The sequence below is a fragment of the Pungitius pungitius genome, chromosome 6 (genome assembly GCF_949316345.1).
Source record: "Pungitius pungitius chromosome 6, fPunPun2.1, whole genome shotgun sequence".
In the NCBI taxonomy this organism is placed as follows: Eukaryota; Metazoa; Chordata; class Actinopteri; order Perciformes; family Gasterosteidae; genus Pungitius; species Pungitius pungitius.
Genome location: NC_084905.1, coordinates 17,853,511 through 17,865,612, shown reverse-complemented (window position 1 = coordinate 17,865,612; position 12,102 = coordinate 17,853,511). Strand labels below are relative to the sequence as shown.

Genomic DNA, 12,102 nt, shown 5'->3' with positions numbered 1-12,102 from the left:
CAGATGTGTGAGTCTTCAATCCAAAAGGTGAACTGAGTGTACGGCCATGTTGAGTTGTTTGACTGTGACACTAATGGAGGCCGAGCCTCGAGGGGGGCATCACAGAGCCGCGTTACGTAAAAAGTTCCCGGGCCGTCACGCAGTCCACTCGAGCCACAGCCGCCCCACGGCCGACATGCTGAACAGGGAACAGCTCATTGCCAAATTCAAAATGCTATATTCAGACACGTTTTCGTCATGCAGCGAGGAAGATAAAAAATGTAAGATGAAGCCTCGCATGGAGTCGGTTAGCCTACTTCTGAGCCCGAGTAAATTCATTCCAATAGCATGAAGATGGGGGGAGGGGGGGGGGGGGGTCCTCAGGGTGTACACAGGACAGCACAGGATGCATTAGCAGCAGCCAAGCTTATAGGACTCATAAAGTGCTCCACCTGACAGGCGCCCACAGAATCCCTCTGACACTGTGTGACACGTTGACGGATCCGATTCGATTCGATTCAAACCTTTAGCTGTACGTCAGACATTATTCAATCGATCACTGATTTCGGTGGAACCATGAATACAACGGACCACGTTCAGACAGATCTGCCCGTCCATCGCACAAGCAACAGAACACTAGCTGTGTTTGTCAAAGATGTCCATGAGACATAATTATTCCCTGTGAATTTACGGGTATCGATCACAGCAGGCGTTGCAAGCTTATTAGACCACAAAGGAAATTTGTGGGCTCCTTAAATCACGCTGGGCTGTCTGCCGCCGGGGAGCTGTGCTAAAACCAAGCCATCAGTCAGCAGCACTTTGAAAACCATCATTTCACTTGCATCCAAATTAACAAATGTTGTGATCATGCAAGAGAAAACATTGATTCGGGTGCAGCTGTTAACTGAGATCACAGATTATGCCCACTTAGATGCAGAAAAGCATTGTAATATTTAAGACTCACACCTGGGATTTATATAATTCACCTCTAGTCAGTGCATCGTTGTATTTTTCTATCGTCACCAATAAGCACGTGACTATGGAGAGAAAACAAAAAGACCCCTATAGTAATCTCAGTACTAAGTCCCTAAACATTACTCCAGCAACATGTAGCATGAAGGGCTTCTCCCCAACTGGAGCCTTCGGTCTGGTGAGTGAGGACACGCCCATGACACCTTGCCTCCTTGCACCTGACGTCCTGAAAGAACAGCGATGGGCAGCCGTCGCTCAGCCCTGTGCGGACGATGGCAGAGCCCCCCCCCCCCCCCCCCCCCCTCCCCCCCCGCCAGGGGCCCCACGTACGCTTGAATCGATCACGCCACGAACACCGGTGACGTGCAGGTTATTAGTTCCGACCCCAACATCCAAGTGTTTTTTTTTTTTTACAGTCGTCGGGTGCTTGGAGATGTTTTGTGGCTGTGGGGCGGCGCTGTTAGGCTACAGCCTCTGGTCTGCACAATTTAGATGCCCAGACGTATGTGCTGTGATGTCAAAATGCATCCTTTGCTGATGGGGAAGGAACGTGCACGCGTAAGGATGCGCAGCCGATCGTGTTACAGCATCACCCCCGACCACATTCTGCACACACAGGACGTCTCTCCGTCTGTCAATAACACACAGACACGCACGCACGCACGCACACACACATATAAAAAAACCCAGTTTCCTCGTACCCATGTCGTCCAATTCTGCATTGCGGAGAGCTGCGCGAGCCTCCATCCCACCCGCGCGCATCCCACACGGTCCGTTGTAAACAACGCCGATATCCCAGCTGTCAAAAAAAACCCCAAAAAAACGCTGCGCTCCTCGGATCACGCTGTCACCAAACACCAAAACACTGCGCGTCGCCCACGGTGTGTCCCACGTCCTCCTTACCTTCCGCAGAGGGCGTCCGCGTGTCCTTCACGACGCTCGCCTCCTCGCTCAGCACCGCATCGCCGGGCGCAGGGGAGGCAGGAATCAAGCGGCGGAGTCGCGGTCCTGTCCCCGTGGATTGGATGGAGGGTTATGTACTCGAGAGTTAAGGGGGGAGTAGGTGGGGGGGGGGGGGGGTTGGTGGTGGTGGTGGTGGTGGTGGGGGCGCTAGACCCGGCGTGATGTCCACGCGGCGCCGTGGAGCAGTGGATCCCGGCGCGGTGGTGTCCGGTTTCCCACTGAGCTCCTTCACCTTTTTAAATGCCCCACGTGACACGTGGTCCGGTGGTATTGATTGAATGCTGTAGTGGAATATTAAAGTGACTTATTTTTAAACTCATGTATGTTAAATGAAGGTATTATCTAAATGGTGGAAAGTTGAAGTGCATATAAGTGTAATATAACATCAGGTTGGAGTCTTTTCATGAAATGGCATAACAGAGTGATAATTAATATCAAAGTTTTTGTACAGAAGTTAATAAAAGTTTTATAATAATTATTTCGTACCTGATGTTATTGAATTATTGAATTGTGGTTTTGACACCTAAAACCTGCGCCTTCTATTTTTGCCACTACTCTTAACAATAAAATAAACAATAAAACAAAAATAATGTTACTTATTCTCAGTAACTGTTAGCAACCAGCTGCCTACCTGACATAGATATCAGCAGATAACGGTCATTTGTAGTCGCTTTTGGGCCATCTGACGAACATCAGCCTCCTTTCAGCTCCTTTGGTCTCCTGAAAACACATCTGGCTCTTTTGATAGAGGCTTTACTTTGTTCTCCTTCAATTTGCTAACTCTTACTCCGTCTGCGGGTGATGGGCAGGGAGCATGAAGCGAGTTTATCAGATCTTTGTTTCTGGAACGGCTCGTAATGGCAGTTGATGATAAGAGCTGCTGGAACTCAATCGTACATTTAATGTGCAGTCATCAAAGGGGGAGTTAATAGAAAAAGCTTCATAGAGACACACAGCTTTTCCCACTGTCTCTTTTGTTCAGAATTAATATCCAAATGAATAAAGCTATCTTAAATTGTGTTGTATCGTCATCTTTTGTCCTTTCAAAAAGTAAAGAAAACACACAAAAAAATAGCAAAACTAAATATTGAACACGCTTTGTTGGTAATGACGGCTTCAAGTCGCCTCCTGTTTGGAGAAACCAGGTGCATGCTTTGCTCAGGTGTGATTTTGGCCCATTCTACCACAAAAACAGTCTTTTCCGTGGGCTTGTATGACTCTTATTTTTCTTTCTCTCTGTAGATTTTCAATGGGATTCAACTCAGGTAATTATTCTTGTTTCATCTGGTAGACGGCAGCAGATTTTTATCAAGAATATCTCATCACATTTTTTCACATTTAATGATATGATGTTTACCCGTGCCTTTCTGTTGTAAAGAAAATTAATTTGAGTAGTACTTTTTATAAATATATTTCCTGAGAAAACTTATGGCGTGTTGAATACTTATTTTACCCGCTGTACATGTCGGTATCCTCATCAGTTCACAGGAATGAAAAGCTCATTCTCCTTATAATATGTGATGTTTCTTTGTCTGACTCCATCTCTTATTTCTCTGTCTATACACCTGATCACCACACCAATTATTCCCTTTTTTTATTTTTAGCTTTTTAGATGCTGAATGCTATTTTGCTCCCTTTTAGTTCTTGTATTAATCAACATTTTACCCATCAACCCTCTGAATTAAGCACGTCACAATTCCTTTCTTTGATTCACCCAAGACAACGACGTTAAGCAACAACGTCAAAGATCACACAACGTCTTGTTTGACCCGTCCTGTGTGCAGCTATAGGAACATCCTTAAAAAATAACTCCTTACCAAAATGTTTCTAAAAGGTTCATTCCTTCCCAGTGTTTCTAGCAGCAGTCAAAGATCTCAAAACGTGAGCAGATACATCTATTTGCATGACTCCACCCCACCAGGGGGGTATAGATGAGATATGAGTGACACTGCAGCATGAATTTGAACCATTGCCGTGTTTTTCATGGGGCAGATATCAAAAGGGCCCCTCTGATAATTACAAAGCTTCGCCCCTGTGTCTGTCTAAACACGAGGCCGTCTCAATCCCTCGGGATTTGGATTTAAATCTTGGATGTAAACACCGCGCAGCAAATAATAATCTGCTGTGGCCCCGGCGCATAAATAATGCAGCAATCTTTGAGAAAGAACAGGGTAGAACTAATTGAGGGCCCGAGCCCTCTTGGATGAACATATCAAAGAATATCTTTCGTCAAGTGACCACAAACCGACTTCACATTGAAGGTTATAACTCGTTTTAAATTGTTGCTGCTTTGCTCCCTAAGGCTATTGTTATAATTCAGAATTTCTATAAAAAACGTATTGTTTAATTTGAGATGAGAATTGCCGTTAATGCAATTATCTTAAGCCGAGGGGACCGTATCAGAAAAACACGTCCCTCTGCAGAAAGTAGCCAAGCTGCAGGGATTCAGTCACACTGAGGAGATCCATGGAATCCAAACAGAGCAGCACAGCACAGGCCCCAATAGGATCGTATTTTGCATGCGGGTTATCCAAGGTGTATTCAAGACTCCGACTTTTGTTACAACTCGCCAAAGCAAATAAGAGAGACGGCTCCTGCTGGTGAATAACACTGTTACAATGCTCGTCTCCGGGGTGGATGAGAGGAAGAGCAAACAGCCCGCTGTCTGGAGGAAAGAATGGGTGGCTGTCATCTCTCCGCCTGGCAGAGCAGGAGGAACAAGAGGGAGGGGTGAGGGTAAATATGATTTAGCCCCCGATGATCTCCACAGGGGACTCATCCAAAGGTAACCCCCACCCACTCGGTCCAAATACACACGGGACACGGAGGGGGTGCATGAGGGAATAAGAATGGGAAAGAAAGGGAGGGAAGGAACTATAATCCTGCTGCTGTGATGATAGAAAAAAAAAGGGGGGGGGGGGGGGGGGGGGTTGGGGAGTAGGAGGAGGTTTATTTAGAGTATCAGATCAATAGAACAAAGCACTCTTACTTTATGGGGCATCCATCTGACAGGACTGGAAGGATATCTGCCACCAAATCAGCTCATTCCCATCCCTCTCAGAAATAACATCCTCTATTCGGCCTCCAAACGTCTCGACAGATCTGTGTGTGCATAAGTCAGTGTGTGTGTGTGTGTGTGTGTGCGTTTGCTTTGCAAACCATTCGTCGGCCATATGGAAATGTCCCAGAGTAATCATAAACAATTAACCTCAGGAAAAGGGCAAATCTCAATAACGACACAAAGATCCCTGCCACTCACATCTAAGAAAGAGGCGGCCCGCTGCACACTTGAGGATTTCAGAAAGTAAACAATGGTGTTTTTTCTGTCACCTGTCTCCAATGTCCTTTTTTTTCCTCTACGTGGTGTCTTATCAGGGAGCTTGTAGCACAGCTGAAAGATCATGGCCTCCACTTTAGCATCTGGTATGCAAATGATGGGCTTTAAAGCTCCCGGGACGTTTTGGAAACAGAACATCCCCACGTGACAGGGGATGTGACGGTCTCATCCCCACCCCCCCCCCCCCACCCTGGAGGAAGACATAGAAGCTGCCGTATAGATCACTTCAGACCAGGCTTGTGTGTGCAGCAGTGAATCATGGAGCTGCACACAGAGGGGGGGGGGGGGAGCGGGTAATGGATGCAATGGCAGACGCACAGTCCACCCTGAATACGATCCACGGAGGACTGGGTGAGGGATGAGTGGAGGCTGGGGTGGTGTGGAGCGGCAGGAAGGAGGGGCGGGTGGAGTTCACGGGGGTGACGGGGGGGGGCAGCTGCCTGTTTGGTCTCAATCGTCGCCAATCGACAGGACAAATAACGCAAAAAATCGGTCGCCATGAAAGTAAATAGCCCGAGCCGCTCAGCGGAAGCGTTTGCAATCGAGGGGGAGGGACGTCAAGGGAAGGCCAAACAAATTCATAGGCCGCCCCGGGGTCACATTTATATACATTTGAGACCACAAATGCTTTGCCTTGCATGACATTTCCTTTTCAATGTGTGGAAGGCCTGTTGCCTGTTTCGGCCCTCGGCGTGATTGCCTCACATCACTAGGTGGCAGTAAAGTCAAGAGGAAAACACCTGTCAAACTATTATGAATTGATGGAGATCATTGCGGCTGAGAGCGACACACCGATGCGATCGTCTTTCACGAAGCTACCTTTGGCTTTTATGGTGAAAAAGAAGAAGGAAAAAAAACCTCATTAATATGCATAGCGGCAAATGCATTTTCTATCGCTGCTGTTGTTGACTGCAAAACCATCCTGCAATGAATCCCCAGACAAGCTTTACCTAGGAAAAGTGAATTCAAGTGCTTGAATGAACAGCAGGCTAAAAGTCCTCGCCGGAGGGAGAGAGAAGATTTCGGAGACATTATACCAGACTTCCCCCGCTTCCTGACACCATCGCTGCGTTATAATGCACCAGATGGTGAACGGGTCTCTCGCTATTATCCCGACAATATGACTGTAATGGGACTGGAAGTGCCACATTTTCGCAGCCAAAAGAGACGGAGTCCAACTGTGGTCCCATAAGGCCCTTTCGGGAGCTGCTTCACACCAAGGAAGCAGAAGCAGGTGTGGTTGTGAGCATTTGGTACGTTTGTCTTCCTTTGTTCCTGCAATGAAGTTCAGGAGTGGCGATCCCATCTCACTCTTGTATTATATATATTCCAGGCACGTGTTACCGGAGATGCTGTTGGTCCAATGCCAACACCACCACACTGACAGTGGTGGGAAGTCAGTAGATTAACAGTTTTTAAAGCACACTACTTGACAATTTCCGCTATTCTTCTTTCTTTCTGAGGAAAATGAGTCTTTCTGTCCTCTTTCAACAGGTGTAATTATTTTTTCTGTATTATAGTATTTTTTAAATATATATATAATAGACTAAATAGCTCCTCTAAAGCCACAATCCTTTGATGGATTCAGTTCAAAAATACTTTTAGGCCCAAAGAAGTAAAACCATCTTTTTTTTCATCAAAAGAAGTAGAATAAAAGGGTTTTTCTGCCAATTTTGTTAGAATAAATCATTAACGGTTTTCATTTCACTCCGGGACTCACTGAACCAAACAGCTCTTCGAGAAGATGACATTAAGTAAGCAGTCTGAAAACTCCAATTCAATCGCATAATTATTTATTCATTCATTATATTTCCAGTAACTTGAAATTCATACTTGCACTAATAAGGAGAAACTTAAATAAAGACAAAGAAAGTATCCGTTAGTAGAAATCTGTTTCTTAAATACAAAACCAATTTGCAATACTGTCAGAAAAGGGCATCGATTTAGCAGTAAACTTGGACTGCATCAAACCAATTTGAATCAGAATAATATAGTTCTGTGGGTCAATTAATATTGTGGCTAAATACTACACCTTGTACAATACCAAAGTCATAAACTCGCTGACAAGCAAATCAGAAAACAATCAATATGTATATTCAATTTTCTGTCCAGTTAGTTACAATACAATGTACACAGCAAAAAAAGCATATATATACAGTATATATCCTACAAGTACTCTATATTTAATACAGTCCTATCAACAAGTTAAACCATTTCATGCACAATATCGCCTCTTAGGCTGCCCTCAAAGCTGCTTGTACCTGTACAATCAATTAAGGTATTTACAAATTCAACAGATATTCTACACCTCATAAAAAAAAAAATTAAAAAAAACTTGATGCAAGTTAAGAGAAAAGAAGTCTTGATTCCATCCAAAGGCCCTGAAGTGTAGTTAGTACAAGTGAACTGAATCATGTGTAGTATTCGCACACAAACACCTGCCCACTCAGAAATCCATACATTCGTACACTGCAGGAATACAATCACGTTCTGAACCAGACGACTGTAGACCTCGTTAATGCAGCAGACAGTGCTTTTAACCATGTTTGAGTCGGATCCGATTTAGGTGCGTTTGGCTTTCTTTGAGGAATCAAAGCCAGTCCTGTGTCTCAAGGCATTGCGACATCTTTACAAAAAAAAAGAAAAAAGAGATAACAAGAGTATAGTAATTATTCCTCCCTCCGCAGAGTCCTCTTCTCAAGCTTATCTTATCCTCGCTTGGATGTGGCTCCGTTCCCATCACTGAGCTCCGGTGGAAGAGACTCCCCAACTGAATGGATGCTTCGGAGAAAAGGCACTTCCCGCTGAAGGAGGACTGCGGGCGCCGACCTCGGCATTTCCCATTGGCCAGATCAAGCTCGATAGGAAGAGGTTGCATGCAGGGCAAAGGTCACGAGGTCACGTGACCGTAGCACGCCATGCAGCATTTCAGCGTCCTCCTTTGTTAGGTGCAGTTCCATCGTTCAACACAGTGGGGACAAATGAGGACGCACCGCTCACACATGGCTTGTGCACTGCTCCCAATATTCAGTTTACAGATGTTATATATGTATATATATCATATATATATATATATGCACACAGACAGTGTACATCAGCCTTGTGCACTGATTAAATTACATGAAGGAAATTACTTCATTTGATACAGATTCCAATCCGAGCTTCTTTGTTGAAAAGAAAAGAAAAGAAATAAAACCAGGTTGGAAAAGTCATATACTTTAGACTTTGATTACTATTTGAACATAGTAGATAATATAATAACCAATGACAGAATTCAATATAATTTAGCCGAGCACTGCAGAGTCCATAAGAGGTTTCCTGTAAGAAGGATTCAATTGTAACCATCAAGCTGTTCATTTAAATGTGGATTTGGGTCATATCAGGTGTTTCATGCATGGCGCTGTTTAAATGAAATGCCTTGGTTGAGCTACTTGGTTCCTAAATGCTGCGTAGGGTACATAAAGAGCCACAGGTCTCCAAGCCCCTCCGTGAAGCCTCCACCAGTGAAAACCTAAATGCCTTCCATGACTCGTGTGTATTTGGTGGTTTCGCCGCAGGGGGAGGGAGGTCGGTAAAGGCCATGCAGCGGTTTTGCGTCCGTGCGCACCCCCCCCTCACACCGACTGGCTACACGAACGAGTTGAGGGAGTTCATGGTATTAATAGGGGACGGGGCCTCGGAGCTCTCGTGGCCCTCGGCGGTCCCCCTGCTGGCGCTCTTTCCGCTATACTGGCCGATAAACGAGCCGTCCTCGTTGAACTGTCCGTCTCCTCCTTCCCCGTAGTCAACTAAACTGTCGTCACTGTCGTCCCTCTTAACTGTCCCATTAGACGGCGTGCGGCTCCCTTTTAACGGTTTATGGTCCTCATTGTCACTGAAGGAGAAAACAACATGCGGGTGTTACAGGTGAAATGATGAGACAGATGCAACAAGAAGATTAGTGACTGTTTTAGATGGAGCGCAAAAGGAACAAACCCATGAAGCTGATTTTTGTTTCTTATATATATAAACTCATGAGCTCATGAGTATTTAACAGTGAACCACTGCACAAGAAGCAGATCAGAATTTAGCTTGCTCCACGTCTATAAAACAGTAGCGATGAGTGATTAGTTGGTTTCCATCAGGCAACAGGGGAATAAAGCTCAAGCAGCCGTACCCCTTTTCAAATTCCCCCTGAAAACCAAGTATGAAGTGGTAAATGTATTGTTTGATAAAGCACCCCGCCCCCCCCTCCCTCCCCCCTCCACACACACACACACACACACCCCTCCAGGCCTGGGGTTTTGATGAAAGACAGAAAATCCAAGGCAATGATGTGAATAAAACTCGGAAAAAGCAAGGTTTCAGCCAAACATCCCCCCCCGCTCCCCCCCGAAGCAAGCATGAGAATAATCACAAATTGGCACAATGCACAAAAAAAAAAAAAAGAATCTGCAAAGAAAGTCTTCTTTGGATATCAGAGACATTCCACATCCATGAGTTGAACATCAGTGAGATAAGATCACAAAAGCCCTCATAATGAAGATATGTTGAAACATTTTGAATAAATACCAATCACTGAGCAAAAGGGGTTTTTTTTCTCAGGGATAAAACTTTCACAGTTGGGACATTAATGACATGATGAAGGCTTTATGACCCGAATATTCAACTTGATGAAAGCCGTGACAGAACCTGGGATGCTTATGTGGCGAGCGTTTTTCTCCACAGTGACTGGACTGTCCACTGAACCCCCCCCCCCCCCCCCCCCCCCCTTACCTTACCTGAGACCCACACCCCTTTCGATGGGGCCATCCAGCTCTTTCGTACGCGTATAGTCTGCTGCAGTCGAACGAGAGCCGGCGTGCGGTACGGCTCAGCGGAGTAGACTCTCACAAAGGCACTATGTTATTTGTGCGCTTTGTCTTGGGAATTATCGTCTACTCGGCTCTTCTAGTAGACACACTGTTTGAGTAAGTTTGTATCAAGCAGTTCTAGGAAATTGTTTGGCCTATTCGAGAAAAAATGAAAATGTATCATATAACGTACTTGTGATGTTTAGGAAAAAAGATTTAGGTCCACGGTGCTTGAAGCAAAACAAGCTGGATACGTTTTAAAGGACTGTTAAACGGACTGATTTTGGCCAATTAAAAGAATTTGTTGACAATAAAAAAAAAATGCGAAATATCACAGGCTCATCCTTTAATAATTTATTATTATTAAAGAATGACTACTGGCCTCATCTAAACAGCATTAACCAGTTTTCGTACACTCCGCGATGACTGCTGATAAATTCATATAAGTTCCATATGCATCTATGTACCTTTTATCTATATATGAACAATTATTCCATCCAACAAATTATTGCCTAGAGCTAATTTTCATATATCAGATCGTCACACCATGCATGTCACATATTATATATATATATATATATATCGATATGTTTTCATCACAGCATAAAATCCATAGAACAGATTTATGTTCACATGATACAAAAATTAATAGAAAATATAAAGGCAAGAACATTTTATAAATTGAAGTATAAAAAAACAATTCAATAATAGCTATTCAGAAGTAAAGTGCTTCCTTTGTATTTATTCTGCGTGCGATTGGAGCATCAGCCTGGACTGAGCTCCGGATAACTGCCGTAAAGTTAGAAGAAATGATCATTTCAGCAACCTTCAATCCCACCGGGGTCGAACAGCGTGGAAATGATGAGCTTAGTTTGGAATGGGAACCTCAGGATGTCTATATGTTTGAATTAACAAAAGCCTTGATTAAAGAATCAAAACACATACCACCCCAAATTCTTTCAACCTGAAGAACCTGAAGAACTTCTTCTCAAATGACAAAAAAAACACGCACACAATAGAGTCCGACGCAAATTGGCGTCCCGGAGGAGAGAAATCCTTGTGCTTGGCGGCGGCAGAGCCTCAGAAGAGGGTCACTTCTTCTATTGGTGTTGTTGTTGTTTTTCTCTTAATGTCGGGTCGCTTATTGGTCAGCTGTAAAGGTGTGGGGGGGGGGGAGGGGGTGGAGGGGGGAGTGCAGAGCTCCAGCCCAACCAGAGAAAGCAGGAAGTGGGCGCAAAGCAGGGAGGGGGGTGGGGGGTGTTGATGGGTAAAATGGGGCTCTGGGGTCTCCAGAGGCCCGGAGCACTTTCTCTCACCTGTATTCCCCAAAAGTACAGTCGTCGTCTTTCATTGGCTGGAACTCTGGGTCTGTGTGTGCGTCCTCCTTCTCTTTGACTGGACGAGAGAAGACGGACACCATCAGAGTTATGGACAAGTTGTGGAAGTTGTTTTTCATTATTCAAACAGTGGCAAAAAGGTGTTTTGCAAAAGAAAAAATGTGTTTCTCGTCATTAGTCTGTATCAAATTAACCAGTTCAATGTATGACACCATCAGAAAAATCTCTATGTTATTAAAAATATACCTTAGAATAAAATTCTTATTAACGCGTAATGTCAAAATACAACAAAATATGTTATAGTGTGAAACCAATTGCAGCTTTGGTATTCCAGGAAAACTTCTCTCCACAAAAACAAAACAAAGCAAATCTCTTTTTCTCATTTTGTCACCACCACAAACGGCTATAAAAAACACACCAATATCCCCAAAACCATTAAATGTCATCATAAAACCGTTCCAGAGATAATTGAATGGGAGCAAACAAAGCTGCATGGTGTGGGTTTGTGTGCTTCTACTCACCAGGGTACTTTCCTCCCTTATTCCTCTGGATGAAGCAGATAATGAGGAGGATCAGGATGAGCAGAGCGATGGCACACATCAGGCCGATGAACCATCCCTGAGTGGCAATGTCCACCTGTCGGCTCGCCACAGCTGGCCAGAGGAGACAAAGACTTAGACTT

The 12,102-nt window shown here is 44.6% G+C and overlaps 1 protein-coding gene and 1 long non-coding RNA gene across 12 annotated transcripts in view; both read right to left on the bottom strand.

The window, feature by feature from the left end:
* Positions 1–2,022, bottom strand: part of LOC134131222 (uncharacterized) — a 30,068-nt gene extending 28,046 nt beyond the window's left edge. Inside the window, exon 1 of the long non-coding RNA XR_009956619.1 lies at positions 1,855–2,022. This is a non-coding gene — a long non-coding RNA (uncharacterized LOC134131222). The remainder of the gene's footprint in view (positions 1–1,854) is intronic.
* A 5,005-nt stretch (positions 2,023–7,027) lies between these two features.
* Positions 7,028–12,102, bottom strand: part of LOC119195606 (neuronal cell adhesion molecule-like) — a 57,250-nt gene continuing 52,175 nt past the window's right edge. For all 11 annotated transcript variants that reach the window (XM_037450655.2, XM_037450659.2, XM_037450663.2 and 8 more), the window contains 3 exons: positions 11,942–12,073; positions 11,400–11,478; positions 7,028–9,125 (listed from right to left, as the gene is read on the bottom strand). In XM_037450655.2, coding sequence (XP_037306552.2) covers positions 8,879–9,125; positions 11,400–11,478; positions 11,942–12,073 — 458 coding nt within the window. In that variant the 3' untranslated portion in view covers positions 7,028–8,878. The remainder of the gene's footprint in view (positions 9,126–11,399; positions 11,479–11,941; positions 12,074–12,102) is intronic.